Raw genomic sequence first — 17,353 nt, 5'->3', positions numbered from 1 at the left:
GTTCACTGAATCTGGTACCCTGTGAATTCTGGCTCTTCTCCAAAGTCAAAATGACCATGAAAGGTAAGCGCTTTGAATTGATCCAGGACATTGAGGCAGGCATGACAGCACAGCTAAAGACATGAAAGGAGACTCCCAGAACTGCTTTAGAAAGTAGCAAGAATGTGTTCAAAGCAAAGGGGATTATTTTCAGAGGGATAAATGGCAATATGTCTCTTACTTTAATAAATGTTTAAATTTAAAAATCAATTATATTTTTCCATCACACCACATATTATAAAGGCATAGTAACAAAATCAGCATGGTACTACCATGAAAACGGGAATGTAGACAAATAGAGTAGAACAGAAGGCACAGAAACAAACCCAAGCCCTTATTGCCATTTGATTTTTGATGAAGGGGGCCAAAAATATATGCTGGAGAAAAAAACCAGTCTTTTTAACAAATGGTACTGGAAAAATTGGACATACACATGTAGAAAATTGAAACTAGATCCCTGTCTTTCATCCTGTACTAAAATCAAATCAAATAGATCAAAGATCTACATATAAAACCAGGAAACTTTGGAAAACATGAGGAAACACTTAAAGTCATAAGCACAGGCCAAAGCTTCCTAACTAGGACTCCAAAAATAGAGAATATCATATCAAGAATAAAAAAATGGCACTACATAAAACTAAAAAGCTTTGTATACACACACACACACACTCACAAACACGCAAAGATTGCATACTAGAGTGATACATACATATCCATGTTTATAGCACAATTCACAACAGCTAAGCTGCAGAAGTAGCCTAAATGCCCATTAACAGATGAATGGATACAAAAAGTGGTATATTTAATGAGTGGAATATTACTCAGCCATAAAGAAGAATAAAAGCATGTCATTTGCAGGAAAAAGTATGGGACTAGAAATTACAAATCATCATGTTAAGTGAAATTAGCCAGACTCAGAAAGTTAAATATCATGTTTTCTCTTATACAGAAACCTAAAAAATTAAGAAAATAATGAAGTGACCACAGGAAAAGAGGAGGTAGACTTCTGGAGACTGGGAAGAGGACAAAGGGTGAGGGTGGGGTGGGGAATAAATATGGTAGTAAATTGGATTGAAACTGATTAAGATATGTTAAATGCTTGTACCAACTTCCCCAAACAAACCGCACCACTGTGTAATATCAACATGTACTAAAAAAATAAAAAGAACATTAGGAAAAAAAAAGAAACAAGACAACCCAAATAATGAGTAAGAGACTTGAACAGTCACTTCATAGAGTGCATATTCAGATATTCCAAAACATGAAAATGTGCTCAACCTCATTTGTAATCTGGGACATACAAATTAAAGCCACAGTGATGTACCACTGTATACCCAACAGAATCATTGAAATTAAAAGGATGTATAGTAGTAATTATTTGCAAAGGTGCTGGCTAACTAAAAGTCTTCAACATAGTTGGTGAGGGTATAACTGAAATAGCCACTTTCTAAAAAAATATTTTTTGAGACAGGTTCTTACTATGTAGTGCAGGTTGGCCTTGAACTCTTTTATGTAGCCCAGGCTGCCCTTGAACTCTGCCTCAGCCTCCCCAATGCTGGGATCATAGGTGTGCACCCTTATGCCGGGCTCTAAATTTGTTTGATATCTACTTGAGTTTTACATATGTAACAAACAATTTTACTACTTAACTCAACAGGAATGTGTGCTTATGTGATACACAAATAAAAATATTCATAGTAGTATTACTCTTTGTTGTTTGTTTATTTTGTTTTTTGAGACAGGGTCTTGCTATGTATTCCAATCTGGCCTGGAACTCAGTGATGCTCCTGCCTCAGTCTCCTGAGCACTGATATTACAGGTTGCACCACCATGCCCAGCTTAGTAGCATTATTCCTAATAGCCCTAAACTAAAAACAACTCAAGTGTCCTATCAATAGTAGATGATCAAATTGTAGCATACTTAGAAAATAAGAGACAGTAGTGAAAATAAAAGAATGACAACCTCAGAAATCATGGATGTATATTTGAAACAATGTTGAATTTAAAAAATACCAAATCTTAACTTTTTTGTTTGTTTTTGAGACAGTGTCTCACTATATAGTTCACGCTAGCTTTGAACTCACTATGTAGCCCAGGCCATCCATGAACACTTGGTGATCCTCCTGCCTCAGCCTCCCAAGTGCTGGGATTACAGGCATGTGCCACCACGCCCGACTCCAAATCTTGACTTCGGTAAATTAATCAGGATTAAGTGGGATATTATACCACAAGTGCTTAGGAAGCAACTGGCCAAAAAAAAAATAAAAAAAGGAAGCAACTGGCTTAAGGAATGTCAGGTATTAGTTATTATTACATTTCTTTACAGGCCACCTTTCTCAATATGGGCATTGAAGAATGAGTGGGACTTTCAGCACCATCTAATGCCTCTGATATCCCCCTACTCTCCCATTTTTCAAAATCAAGCCTCTGTCTCTTTAAGAAGTCAACCATAACTGAGGCGAGAAGGATGCCGGGAAGGCCCACTCAGCTCAGGTCTGGTGCATTTTGGGAAAAGAGGGTGGAGATCAGGGCTGCGACGGTCCACTCAGCTCAGTTCTGCGGCATGACGGGAAAAAAGGGCGGAGACCAGGGCTGGAAAGGTCCACTCAGCTCAGATCAGGGCCATGACGAGAAGGAGGGGCGGGGACTTGGGCTGCAGACTCGCCGTTGGCCGGAGTTGCTTCCCCATGGATCAGGTAAAAATTCCTGTGAGAGAAGGTACTTTTTCTCCTGGTGTGAGGGCCTGGGGTCCTATCTGAATCCCGCTCGTGGCCCTTCTAGGGGCGGGGAGGCAACGAAAGGTGGGTGCGCCTTGGCGGTCGCGGGAGGGGTGGCGCGGGCGCGATGCCACGGGAGGGCGGGGGGAGGGGCGGAGCCGGTCGCACCACGTGATAAGGCGGCGCGGGGCGGGCTTCGCGGCTGAGGCGGCTGCTGCAGACCGTCCCCTCGGGCCGCGGTGACCCGCGCGCGCGCCCCAGGCTCGCTCTCCGGGACTGCGTTGACGCGCAGGAGTGGGAATTGTGGGTGGAAACTGGGGCTTGGGAACTCGTGTGCTACTCTGGAGGGTTGAGCACTGGTTGATTACCAGACGGTGGCGAGTGGTCGAAAGTTCTTATCTCTTTGGAACAGGCTTTTAAAACGTCTGATTCGTGGCCATGTCTGTTTGGATAATGACAGTTTTGGAGGGCTTGCTTTTTCTTGTAGTTTGAATATTTACGCTTACAACGCAATGTAATGTGTTGTATACCTGTTCACTTGTGATGGGATCTTGAGCTGTTTAATCTTAGAGTTAGCGCAAGAAACGGGTCCTTGAAGGGTTCCAGGGAAGGTTTAGTTAAGGTGAGGGTGTGAAGGTTGATATGCCCCACTTTGAGATATAAAAGCTGATGGGGACCTCCAAGTCATGATGTTTTACTGTTTGGAATATTTCTTGAGTTGATCTCTCTGATGGGTTCATAACTTTCCCTCATAGCTACTTTCAGCATATCAAATACCCCAGTACTTATCTTTAAGGATACTACAACAGTGAGAAGACTTTTATGTGAAGGTTGTTACTAAAGGAGCAGAAAGAAAGAACAGAGTTAGTCCCAGAATTGCTTTTCATTGCTGAACTCTGAACCTTTTTATATAGATAAACAAGAAGAAAATATACCCCAAAACTTGCGTACCAGTTCTTCATGTTGTGTTTTAGCGGTCGAACTATCCATTGTCAAGAAGAAATCCGTTAGTTTTAAACTGAAGAAGGCCTCTACATAAAAAAAGTAGAATGAAAGAACCTCTGGATGGTGGGTGTGACAAAGCAATGGCACCACAGCAGCAGCTTCTGGACAAAATTAAAGAAGAACCTGACAATGCTGCAGTAAGCATTTTCTCTTGATTTTTAAATTTTAAAAATTCTGTCTGTTGAATTGAAAATTTTAGCTTGGTAGTTTTGGGTTTATAAGTTAAAACAGCCACATGAGTTTTTTTTACCACTAGATGGGTGAAGTGGTTTGAATGTGTCACCCAAAATTCATGTATTGGAAACTTTTCCAATGCAACATTACTGGGGATTGGGACCTATAAGAGGTGATTAGATTATGAGGGTTCTGCCCATTTGAATGGACCAGTGCAGTTATCCCAGGAGTGGGTTAGTTATTTTAAGAGTGGGTTGTTCAACAGCTGGTTCAACCCCCACTTGCTCTCATCTTTCTTGGATGCTCTTACCCTTTCACCTTTGGCCATGTTATGTTGCAGTAACAAGGCCTTGACCAGGTGCAACCCTAATACCTTGGACATCATACCCTCCAGAACTGTGAGGAAAAGAAATTTTCCCTGGTAAATTATTGAGTCTGTGAGGCTTTCTTACAGCAACACAAAATAGACTAAGAGTGGTGATAAACCTGTGGTACAAATGCCTTAGTGATCTGTTTGCTATCATTGAGAGTTTGTTTTTTTTTTTTTTTCTTTTTGAGACAGGGTCTCTCTATGCAGTTCAGGCTGGCCTTGCGCTCAGTTTGTAGCCCAGGCTGGCCTCGAACTCACAATGATCCTCCTGCTTTAGCCTTCCAAGTGCTGAGATTACAGACATGCACCACCATGCCCTATTATTGAGAGTTCTAAAAGGTTCACTATCACTGGACTAAGATAATGGTTTGATCCGGCCTTCTGTGCTTTGAATGAAAAAAACTTGCTAATTACATGATAATGTGTAAAGTAATGTATATTACCATTTTTTTCATATTTGGCATTTAAAAAATTCTCTTATATTTGATAGTAGTTTCCTTCATTTAAGTATTTGTTGTTCAGGCTCTGAGATCCAGGAGAGAACAGTCAGCTAAGTCCTCTGTGTCATAGAGCTCATTAATTAATGAAGAAGACAGATTGAAAACACCAAAATTAATGTGGAGAAGCAGTTATTTTGGCACAAATTTTTTCTGCTTGGACAGTTCTTTTGCTTTATATTCAATATTGACTTTATTGCATAATACAGACGGTACTATTTTAAAATAATAAATAAAATGATAAATAAAGTAGTGTACAGTATCTCACACCATCTCACAGGCAGTATCATTCCAGGACAGAGATGCCAGGTAGGTTTTGTCTTACTCATGGGCTTAGAAGTAGTGTCTGTAGGGTGTGGAGGTGAAGAGTCATAGCATCCGTGACACTTACATTAAATTGTTTCTCTCATTCTGCCAGAAGTGTCCATTTGCCAAGTTTTATGGATTCCGCCTTTAACATTTTTTTTTTTTTTTCCTTTGGTTTTTCTCTGGTACCGGGAACTGAACTCACGACCTTGCGCTTGCCAGGCAGGCGCTTTGCCGCTGAGCTAAATCCCCAGCCCCTGGATTCCGCCTTTTAAATAGGTTTTGCGCCTGTCCTTTCCTTTTCCTCCCTATTTCATAATTTCTTATCTGGAACTTGATATATTTCCTACTAATTGTTCTTCCTTCAGTCACATACTCCACCAAAACTCTAAAAAGTGATGCTTATATTTTTTATAGATATGATAATATTGCTCCTTTTTAAGACTCTCTCTTCTCATGATAAATCATAATATGATAGCCAGATTTAGCCTTCGTTTAGCCTTCAGTGTCAAATCACTCATCCTTCATACATTTTCTAATCCGTGCTCCTGTGAACTATTTGCAGGTCACTCAAAGATATATTTATATATATATGTATTTCTCTTTTTTTAAGACAGGGTCTCATGTAGTTCAGGCTGGCCTTCAACTCAGTATGTGTTCCAGGTTGGCTTTCAACTTGTGGCAATCCTCCTGTTTCAGCCTTCTGAGTGCTGGGATTATAGGCATGCACCACCACTCCCAGCTTCAAAGATATATTTTGTTCAGCTTTATTTCCTTGCCTTTGTACTTGCAGAGGAAGAAATGGGGGCTGGGGATTTAGCTCAGTGGCAAAAGCGCCTGCCTGGCAAGCGCAAGGTTGTGATTTCGGTTCCTGGTACCGGAGAAAAACCAAAAAAAAAAAAAAAGAAGAAGTAATGATCTAGGTAGCCAGACAAAAATTTTCTGCTCTTTTAAGGTCAGGTTTAACTGCACTCAGATGTTGAAGTACTCTTTTTTTCTGTTGTATAGTGCATGTCACTTTTATTATGGTATGTACTACTCAGTGAATTTTGTTTTTATGCTGATCATGCTAAGCCTGTCATCCGCTTTTCCTTCAACTCCTTCCCTAACATGTATACTATAGACTGCATTCTTTGAAGCCAGAGATTGGCCTTGAACTGATCCTCAATTCGTAGCACAAGGATTGATGGAAAGTACACGTTCAGTAATTAGAATAGAAGAGCTTCTGTTTCACAGAGAGAAACTGAGTCAAAGGGAAAAAGTGTTTTCACCAATGTTCCAACTTGGGATACAAACCAACCCCCCCCCCCCACAATCTGCCTTGCCTGTTGTATAGAAACTTAACAAATACTGTGTTATAAGTTGTTTTTTCTGAATGTAAAATTTTGCTAATGGAAATTGCTGTAACATCTTTGAATGAAAACAAGTATATAAGAACCTCTTTAGTTCTTCTTGATTCATATTAATGCTTCTGTGTGACTAGGCTGTATTTTTTCATGATTGAGGATGTGGACTATGATGAAAAGGCCAGTTGAGCAAATTGTGTACGTGATTTTCCATGCTACATTGACGAATCTTATTAGAATATTAGAAAATAAGAGATAAATCCAAAATGTTTAATATTATCTGATATATTAAGAGTTTGTTTTGAATAGTAAAGTTAGAGTTGAGCTCTCCGGTTTTTCAATAGTTTTTATTTCTGCCTATTATAATCTGTAACACTTGAACACTGTTGAAAGCAGTTTTCATATATTAATCTACATGCTGCCCACACCCAGAGTTAAATACTGTTTTTAGTTCCATTTTACACATGAGGAGCTGAGACACAGATATTAACTTATTAGCAATCATACAATGAAGTATACTCTCTGTGTTAGTCCACTTTCTATTGTTATTACAGAATACTTGACATTTATAAAGAAGTTTATTTTAGCGGGGCATGGTGGCTTATTTCTGTAATCCCAGCTATTCAGGAGGACAGCAGGTCAAGTTTGAGGCCAGCTTGAGTAACTTAGTAAGATCCTGTCTCTAAAAAAGAAAAAAAAAAAAAAAGCTGGGCATGGTGGCACACACTTGTAATCCCAGCACTTGGGAGGCTGAGGCAGAAGGACCACCTAGAGTTTGAGGTCATCCTGGGCTACATAGTGAGTTCAAGACTAGCCTGAACTACATAGCAAGACCCTATCTCAAAACAACAACAAAAAATAAAAGGCCCAGGGATGCAGCTCAGTAGTAACGTGCTTAGCATGCCTGAGGTATGGGTTCAATCCCCAATTACCCAAGTTTATTTTGGCTCACATTTGGAGCCTGGAAATCCAAGACCAGGTTACTAGTATCTGATTGGCTTCTGGTGAGTGCATGGTGGTATTTTCTCATAGTGGAAAGGTGGAAGGGCAAGCAAATGTGCATGGAAGAAACAAAATATGGCAGCTTCACTGTATAGCAACTTGGTCTCTCTTGGTAACTAATTCAGTCCCATAAGAAAGCATCAGTCCCTCTTAAGCACTTACTAGTCCAATTATTTAAACACAGGATGACCAAAACTTGATTTTTTCATTAATTTTTATGAGGTAATAGAACAGGAAATATAAAAACAGCAATTTTATTGGATTTATTCAACACAAGAATCAACTGGTTGAAATGACACCTGCCCAAGTGACACTTGGGGTAAACTGGTAAGTGGTTAATGACCTATTCACCTCCTAAGGGTCATGTGACCTTGCAACGCTGTTACTTTGGGAATCAGATTTCAATATGCATTTCAGAGAGGACAAAGAGAGCACTAAGATATTTGATTCTGTTATAACAAATTGCCACAGATTTACTTCTTTTCGAGGACTTAGAGGTGGAGAGCCACTTAGTTCTCTAGCCTTTCCTTAAAAGGCCACTAATTCTGTTCATTAGAGCTTGACCTTTATATGTTATCTCTCAAAGGCCCCACCTCCAGATACCTTTACCATAGGGATTAGAGTTAAAATACAAATTTGGGGAGAGGGGACATAAATGTTCAGTTCACAAATATTATAAATAATAAGTCATAATGAGTTGAAATAACGAATGCAAGGACAGTGTAATCATTGGCTCTCTCAGATGAAGTAGAGAAAAGTATTTTTAAAGTTTTACAGTTTGGTGGTAAAGGAAAGAAGACAGGACAGTTTTTTTCTTTTGTAGTTGTTTGTTTTTGTTTTTTGGCTTGTGGTTTTTTGAGACAGGGTCTTGCTGTGCAGTTCAGGCTGGCCTTGAACTATGTAGTCCAGGCTGGTGGTGAATTGTAGGAGGTCCTCCCTGCCCCAGCCTCCTGAGTTCTGGGATTGCATGCGTGTGCCACCATGCTCGACTGAGAGGGCAGTTTTTTGTTTTTTGAGACAGGGTCTCACTGCATAGTCCAGGCTGTCCTTGAATTCACTATGTAGTCAAGGCTAGTTTTGAACTTGTGGCAGTCCTCTAGCCTCAGTCTCCTCAGTGCTGGGATTACAGGTATGTGCCACCATGCCAGGCTGAGAGGGCAGTTCTTAAGGGAACAGATTCTTTTCTTCTTTCTTTTTTTTTTTTTGTCTCTTTGAGACAGGATCTGCCTATAAATCAGGGTGGCCTTGAACTCACTTTGTAGCCCAGGCTGGCCTCAAACTCACAGCAGTCTTCCTGCTTCAGCCTCCCAAGTGCTGAACAGATTCATTTTTAAGAGTCTCATGCTCTACCGACTGAGCTACCCGGGCAACACCAGATTCATTTTTAAACCAGTGTGGGAGGAAAACGTTATGGAGACAGAGAAAGGTGGAATATGAAGGGTAGAATAGAATGCTCCACAAGGGAGAAGAAAAATGAATTCAGAATGTAAGCACCCTTTAGCTCCCATTAGAGTGTTGATTTTTCCTGTGAGATAGGAGGACAAGTGGCTGATAACTTTGTGGACGTGGTGGAGGGGAGAATCAGGAGGTTGAGAGAGTTCTTAGTTGCTTGTTTTTACCTGGTGAAATTGAAACATCTGTGAGGATGAAATATGTGAGGTTTGGGCTTTTGAGTAAGAAGATTTAGAACAGTTACTTTGTGGAGTAAAAATGCTAGAAATCGAGTTGATGATAAAGCAGAATAGTTTCTTTAAAATCTTAAACATTCTTTCTGATAAGTAGAAAGAGGTGTACATAGCATGTTGAATTTCTACCTCTTTGTAAGTTCCAGTGAATAAATGTTGTTCAGGTATAGAGTAATGTTTAGGAACATCCAGCTGAATGGACTTGTATTAATTCATTCCACAAATATTTACTAGATACTATAATTATGAAACTAGTAAGTATGAGAGCTAGCATTTTTATGTGCCCATCTTTATACCATATACATTATTAAATCAGTTACTTCCCTGTACTGGCCCATGAATTAGGTAATATCTTTATTTTACAGATGAGATTGAAACTGAGGAAGATTCAGTAACTCATTTAAGAGCCAATATTACATCTATTTCTGTCTTCTGTCAGAATCCAGCATCTTCTCTGTTGTGTTATATTTACTCTGCTGGGTGTTGGGTATACAGAAGTGAAGAACAGATATGGTTTCTGTACATGGTGGATGTAGTCCTTCCAGTCTAGTGTATGAAGATTGTATTAGCCATTAATTATCATGCAAATAAATATGAAATAATGTTATGATAAATGCTATGAGAGAAACGAGGTGGGAAGAACTATAACAAAGCAATCTAATTTCATTTGGAGACCAGAGTTTGAATTTATTGTAGCAGCAATACTGTATTTCTACATCTATGAGAGAGGTAGCATGGTTTTTGGAACTGAGACTTAATTGTGTTTGATTACTAATTGTGTATTTATTGTGACCTGGGGCAAGCTGAACATCTTTCCTCACTTATAAAGTAAATATATGTAGGTCTTATAGGCAGCATCTCTTTTGGTGGCACAATATATACCATGGGAAATGGTGAATTAATGGAGTGGTTCCTCATTTTTAGTATTTAATAGTCTAAAGATATTTCAAAAGTAAATAGTTTATTTTGCCAAGGGCAAAATATCACTACTATTTCAGAGAAGTCAGACTATCTTTTTAAACTTTGTTTTAAAATGTAAGGAGGCTATTTTAACACCAAAAAATAAATAAATAAAATAGTCATGATCTATGAATAAAGGGCAGTCTTTTTCTAGATAGGTAGACATTTAATGTGTTCAAAGATTGCATTTTATTGTACAGCATTTTAAAGAGTATGTTAAGGATTAATCTGATTGAGAATGATTTTTGTATATAATGAACAGATTGAATTGAAATTCTTCTGTCTTTTCTGCCATTAATAGATATCACAGCTGGTAAGTCTGTTGATTACAATTACTAATTTAGATCTAAATTCTAAATCTTTCATATGTAACTTTATCACTCTTTTGTAAATATGTCCTGAAAAACAAGTATTATATGAGATTGCAATAGCTATGTATTATACATCAAGATTACATTTTAAAAATGTAACTTATTTTTCAGTTCTGAAAGATTGCCTTTATAAAGATTAAATCTGGTAAATACATTCTAAATTTTGACTTTTGTAAAGTTGATTATGATTAGGATGTGTAAGTAGTGAATATGATAGAATTAGTATTTGGTTGAATGTCTAGTTTACTTAAGTATATTTATTTCTCTCTCTTTTTTGCTCTTTCTAAATAAGGAGTATGCGTGTGCCCAACAGCCAAAAACACAAGAAAGTGAACTGAAAATCAGTGCTGTATTTTCAGTTAACGAAAGTCCTCTGGGTAAGAAATGGAACTGTAAAACTTAATTACAATTAATATTGTTTATTGTCTAGTAGAGTGTTTGCTTCAGCAGCACATATATTATCTAGTAGAATGAAGGGAAGCACTTCTTGTGTCTTTCTCTTCCATGTTTTTCAGACAATTGGAGCTGGTCTTCACCAGCATTTTAAAAAATGAAATAGAATAAAATTATACCAGAATGTGATGCATATAGTAAGAAAATATATTGTTTCATGAAATTTTCATTTTAATTGTTTATGGTTTTGTGTTTTATATTGCTTTCTCTTGAGATAGAGTCTCACTTTGTAGTTCATGCTGACCTTGAACTCACTATGTAGCTCAGGCTGGCCTGCTGCACCTCCTGAGTTCTGGGATTATATGCATTTGCCACAACGCCTGGCTTGTGTCAGTTACTAAATTATGCACAATCCTCCACAAATATACGTATGTTATATGAAATAAATTATAATTTAAGAAATAGTTAAAATTCAAGAAATGTTATAATTTAAAATTAATCTTTACCATGGGTTATGGTAAAAAAAAAGTTTAAAACCTTTTGTTTTGGAGTACTTATTATTTCACTAGTATTGGATTTCAAAGCATTAAATTTCAAAACTGAGAAAATTTGTACTATAAAGAAATATATTTGCCTTAATTTTAATACTAAAACTTTTTTCTTCATATTTTGTTTTGCCAGCTCAACAGTTGACCCCAGGCTTTCAACTTCCTCTCCCATCATCTGCCCCAAGTATATTGCTCCCTTCAGTTCCAGCTGTAGCTGTTCAAGTTTTTTGTTCTGGTTGTAAAAGAATGCTTCGTAAGGGGCAAACCGCGTATCACAAGACAGGATCTACTCAGCTCTTTTGTTCTACACGATGCATCACTGGATTTCCTTTACCTGCCTGCCTGCCACCTCCTTCTAAGAAAACCTGCACAAACTGTTCCAAGTATCAAATATTTAATGACATCCCTTTTCACTTTACTTTTTCAAATGTGTATATAGTTGAGTTCAAAGATGCTAGTGCTATTATAAATGTATTTAGCACATTTCTGTGGAAGTTGCCCTTCAGCTTATTTGGGAATTTGCAGATTAACTTACTTTTTGATCAAATAAGTGACTTAGTGTTACAAGTATTGCCTAAACCAGTTTTCTGTCTCGTTTAGTGTAAATTTTATTATGGGAAGAAATAAATCATTTGTGGGACTTACAGAACCACTCATCTATCTTGTAATTGTGAGCAGCAGCCATATAAAGTTAGTTAACAGTCATCTTGAAAGTTACTGAAATTTAGAGTAAAATAATGCTTTAGTAGTATGTGAAAGTTAATTAATTCTTTGGAAGGTAAAAATTCTAAGGGATGGTGACTATAGGTGTTTGTTTCTAATGTCCCTGTGAACTTTCATGAGGTCATTATTGCTTTATAATGATGCTTAGAAACAGGAAGAAACAGCAAAGTCACGTAAACCTTTTTCTGTCTTGGTGTATTTGAAGCTTTTGGCATGTTTTGCCTGTTTCTGTAGTATTGTAATTCCAGAGATACAGTGTAAGGCTCCAACTCCAGCCAAGTTTTATGCACTGGAACCAAAGGGACTAGATTCAGTGGCCACCCCAGAATCCCATACCATACATATATTTTGCTAGCCAGCAGCTGGCATGAATAGAAACATGAATGAAACAACAGATGAAATTTTAAAAAAATTGTGTTGGCAGTGGCTACTGACGTAGAGTAAGAAAAGTTAAGAACTTGATTTTATTGCTAGGGATACAGCTTAGTGATAGAGTACTTGCTGAACATGCCAAAGGCCCTAGGTTAGATCCCCAGCACTGCCCAAAAAACAGAATGGTATGGTGGTGCACACCTGTAATCTCAACACTTGGGAAACTGAGGCAGGAGGATTGTGAGTTGGAGACCAGCCTGAGCTATAAAGCAAGACCTTGTCTCAAAACAAACAAACAAAAAAACCAAAAATAGCTTGATTTTTTAAAATTGTGACTCCATGACTTACTAGCTGAGTGATCTTGGGCTAGATATTTTAACTCTTCTGAATCTCAGTTGTTTATTTGCAAATAATATCTAATTCCTAGATTTTGTTTATGTTTTTGTTTTTTTGAGATAGAATCTCACTGTATAGTTCAGGCTGGCCGTGAACTCTGTAGCTCAGATTGACTTTGAATTTATGGCAATCCTGCCCCTGCCTCCTGAGTGCTAGGATTACAGGTGTGTGCCACTAATTCCTCAGGTTTTAATAGGACAAAGTTAACACATGGCCTAGCATATAGCAGGTACTTAATCAGTGAGATTTTATTAGTAAAATTTAAATTATGCTATTACTTATTATGTAACATTATAACAAAATAATATAACAAAAATTTATAAGCTTGCTTTTTATTGAGACAGGGTTTCGCTGTGTAGTTTAGACTGGCCTTGAACTCACTTTGTAGCCCAGGCTGACCTTGAACTCACAGCAATCCTCTTGTGTCAGCTTCCTGAGTGCTGGGATTACATGCATGTGCCACTATTCCTGGCTATAGGTTTTTCTTTTGACTCTGGAGATATATAACAGGTTATCTGCTTGGTATGTTTATCTTTTTTTTGTTTTGTTTTGTTTTTGAGGCAGGGTCTTGCTTTGTAGTTCAGTCTGGCCCTGAACTCACTATGTAACCCAGGCTGGCCTCAAACTCTAAGCAATCTTCCTTCATCTGCCTCCTGAGTGCTGGGATTACAGGTGTGCACCATCATACCACATAGCCTAAGTTATCTAAAAAAGTAAGTCCTGCTAAAATGAAAATGTCCAACTAACAAGGAGAGAGGGATTTTTAAATATTTTGCCTAAATATTCACACTGTTCTAAAATGCCTTTATAACACCTTACTTTAATACATTGTCATTTTATTTTATTATTTATTTATTTATTTTTGTCTTTTTGAGACAGGGTCTTGCTGTGCAATTCAGGCTGGGCTTGAGCTCACTTTGTAGCCCAGGCTGGCCTCAAACTTGCAGTGATCCTCCTGCCTCAGTCTCCTGAGTGCTGGGATTACAGGTGTGCGCCACCATGCCCGGCTGAGTACACTGTTGTTTTAATGAAACTGATATGAAAGTAAATTTAGTTTCCTGTTTTTAAGATACTATCTTTCATCATATCAAATATCAAAATACAGTGAATTAAAAATTTTTTTTTCAGTGCTGGAGGATTGAAGTCAGGGGCACTCTATCATTGAATTAAATCTCTAGCTTTTTAAAAGTTGTTGGTAATTTTTTTTTTTTTTTTGAGACAGGGTCTCACTTGTAGTTCACTAAGTAGCCCAGGCTGGCCTTGAACTCTTGGTGATCCTCCTACCTCAGCCTCCCAAGTGCAGGGGTTGCAGACATGTGCCATGCTGTCATACATTGTCATTTGTTTTTGTTTTTTATTTATTTATTTATTTATTTATTTATTTATTTATTTAGGCACCGGAAATCGAACTCAGGACCTTGCACTTGCCAGGCAGGCACTTGTGCCGCTGAGCTATATCCCCGGCCCTGTCATTCGTTTTTAAAATGACATGGTGGCTTTGTTTTTAAAATTTTGGGACAAGATCTTGCTAAATTGCCTAGGTGGGATTCAGTCCTCTTGGTTCAACTTTTCCTGCGTACTGGGGTTACAGGCATGCACCATCATGCCAGGCTAAAATGAATGCAGTGCTGGGTTTAAACCCAGGTCCTCATCATACAATACAGGTACCTATCATTGAGCTCTACCCTTACTTCCTTCAAAAATTTTGATCTCTAGATTTGCCATTGCCTTCAGAGCCTATAAAATATTTGTTTAGACTAGATTACATGACAAATCTGTCTTTTCAACACATACCAAAGTTTTATAAGTTGCCTAAAGCTACTTGATGTCTTATCAGGTCAGCATACTGAGTGATTAAATGGAATACTGCTGTTAAATGGTGAGATTTAACTGTAAAATTAAGTTTTTTTTTTTTAGGATTTTTGTAAGTTAAGAGAAAAAGAAATTAGAAAAATACATTTTGAGTCTACCATTGTAGGAAGAAGTGTGTTTTTTCCCAAGATAAATGTAAAGGCATAACGCTCATTTGGAAAAAAAACAACAACTCATATGGATACATAAGATTAGAGTGTATTTGTATGTATATGTACATGTTTTCATTATTCATTCTCATTTGTTTATTTATATAAATGGCAGATTCACCCTATTAAATAAAATTTACTGGTTTTTTTGTAAAAAAAAATACTACTTTTCTCCAAAGTTAATCCTTCATCTGCATATAAGCACATACCTGTTTGGTTTCAAAGATTATCATATTTTTAAGTTAGGCAAATTTTAGAAAATGAAAATAATTTTTGTTATTTCATGTTATGGAACAGGCTTACATAATAAAGATATAATATGAGAGGCAGGGCAGTGAAATCAGTAACCCCAAAATGCCCAAGTTTATGTCATGGTATCATTTTTTTACCCACAGTATGATTTGGTGTCCTTATCGGTAAAGTGGGAATAATAATACTTCCACATATTATTTGACATTTAAATTGGGTAATTTGAGTAAAGAGAACAATGCCTGACATATAGTAATTAGTATACGTGAGGCATTTAGTATCATTGCCACTGTTGTTCTTGACTTTATGGCCCGCACTAGTTTTTATGACTGTTTCCTTCAATTTTTTTTTTTTTGTGTGTGTGTGTGGTACTGGGAATCAAACTCAGACTTCGTGCTTGCCAGGCAGGTGCTGCGCCGCTGAGCCATATCCCCGGCCCCTGTTTCCTTTAATTTTTATCTTTGTGTGAAGAATAGCAATACTTATGGTGTTGCTATCAACGCTTATTGCAATAATTAATAATTAATCTTATAAAATGGCTCTCCAGATCTAACAGAACTATTCAATTATTTGTGTTCTTATTTCATTTATAGCTAAATTCTATATATCATGCTAATTTTTATATTAGTCTTTGGTATATTATGTGTTTCCCCAGATTTTAATTTTTTAAAAAAAATTATTTACAGTGTCCTTTGTGTTTCTACTCTTGGCAATGATTGGGTAGTAAAAGGGCACATGTCTTAGGGTCAGGAATTGTGGAAAGGCTGCTGAATCTAGTCCCACTGGCTCCAGTAGATGAAACTTTTTGCCATGAGCATCTGGCCGGTTATATTTTAAATATAATTCTCCATCCACAGAGCTAATACTTAGAGATTATAAATCTCGTTTTAATACATGAGGAAATTGAGACAGTAATTGCTTTACTCATCATCACTCAGCTAGAAGTAACAGAACTATTATTAAAACCAGGTTTTCAGATGCTTTATCCAGGGCTTTAGCCCACTATACAGTAGCTGCCGCCTCGTAAATATTACTTTAGCTTACAAAGAGGAAGGAGTTACAGTTGTTACATATTTCATTTTGCCTTTGTTATTTATTTTTAGAGACATTTTAAATCCAAAGGATGTGATCACAACCCAATTTGAAAATTCTGCTAGCAAAGATTTCTGCAGTCAGTCATGCCTGTCGTCTTATGAGCTAAAGAAAAAACCTGTTGTTACCATATATACTAATAGTATTTCAACTAAGTGCAGTATGTGTCAGAAAAATGCTGATGTAAGTTAATTTTACTTTTACTGAGATTCTGTTCAAAGATCAGAAGCATTTTAACTGCTCTGCTTATTTTGTGTGTGTGTGTGTTTCTCTTTCCTAGATTCGATTTGAAGTTAAGTATCAAAATGTGTTACATGGTCTTTGTAGTGATGCTTGTTTTTCAAAATTTCATTCCACCAACAACCTCACCATGAACTGTTGTGAGAACTGTGGGAGCTATTGCTATAGTAGCTCTGGACCTAGCCAATCCCAGAAGGTTTTTAGTTCAACAAGTGTCACAGCATATAAGCAGGTATGAACATCAGTCTGTCAAACATAGTTAAATTTAATCCTAAACTGGCTGCATGAAGATGAACTGCAAAATGAAAGAGTGAACTCCTCCTATCTTTTCATCCTCGTGTGAATTTCTCTTCAGAAAAATAGTATAGATTTTGATACTTTAGGGATGATTGTAAAATGAGATGCTAAAGGTTTTTCAGGTCAGTTTTTAAGGTTCTCTTCATGACTGAGAATTTATAGATGTAATTTCATGATTTGTTGTGTGAAATACTTTTTAGAATAGTGATAGTGAAGAAAACTCCGTATGATAAGTAAACTCTGAGCAAGTTAAAATGTGCAGAAAATCAATGAATCTCAAGGAAGCATTTTTCATTCTAAAATGTGTTTTGGAATGAGTTGTAATTATTTTGGCAATATCATCCTACTAAAATACTTTACCCTTTCTTTTTTTTTTTTTTTTTTTTCTTTTTGAGACAGGGTCTGGCTATGCAGTTTGGGCTGGCCTTGGGCTCACTTTTTAGCCAAAGCTGGCCTCGAACTCGCAACGATCCTCCTGCCTCAGCCTCCCGAGTGCTGGGATTACAGGTGTGTGCCACCACACTGGGCTCCTGATGGTTTTTAAAAATAC

At 37.4% G+C, this 17,353-nt stretch overlaps 1 protein-coding gene across 5 annotated transcripts in view; it reads left to right on the top strand.

The window, feature by feature from the left end:
• The first annotated feature begins 2,567 nt into the window (after nucleotides 1-2,567).
• Zmym6 (zinc finger, MYM-type 6) overlaps nucleotides 2,568-17,353 on the top strand; it is a 36,789-nt gene continuing 22,003 nt past the window's right edge. The window contains exons 1-6 of one of the 5 annotated variants that reach the window (XM_005395131.2): nucleotides 2,568-2,735; nucleotides 3,731-3,898; nucleotides 10,765-10,849; nucleotides 11,547-11,796; nucleotides 16,278-16,449; nucleotides 16,547-16,738. In XM_005395131.2, the coding sequence (XP_005395188.1) occupies nucleotides 3,806-3,898; nucleotides 10,765-10,849; nucleotides 11,547-11,796; nucleotides 16,278-16,449; nucleotides 16,547-16,738 (792 nt within the window). In that variant the 5' untranslated portion in view covers nucleotides 2,568-2,735; nucleotides 3,731-3,805. Of the gene's footprint in view, nucleotides 2,736-2,951; nucleotides 3,060-3,670; nucleotides 3,899-10,764; nucleotides 10,850-11,546; nucleotides 11,797-13,519; nucleotides 13,618-14,377; nucleotides 14,569-16,277; nucleotides 16,450-16,546; nucleotides 16,739-17,353 lie in introns of those variants that run through there. The other 4 variants (XM_013519678.1, XM_013519679.1, XM_005395133.2 and 1 more) reach the window with 4 other exon arrangements.

This window comes from Chinchilla lanigera, unplaced genomic scaffold, assembly GCF_000276665.1.
Source record: "Chinchilla lanigera isolate Chin_1 unplaced genomic scaffold, ChiLan1.0 scaffold00051, whole genome shotgun sequence".
In the NCBI taxonomy this organism is placed as follows: domain Eukaryota; kingdom Metazoa; phylum Chordata; class Mammalia; order Rodentia; family Chinchillidae; genus Chinchilla; species Chinchilla lanigera.
The sequence above is the reverse complement of the archived record's forward strand: the minus strand, read 5'-3'. Positions and strand labels throughout refer to the sequence as shown.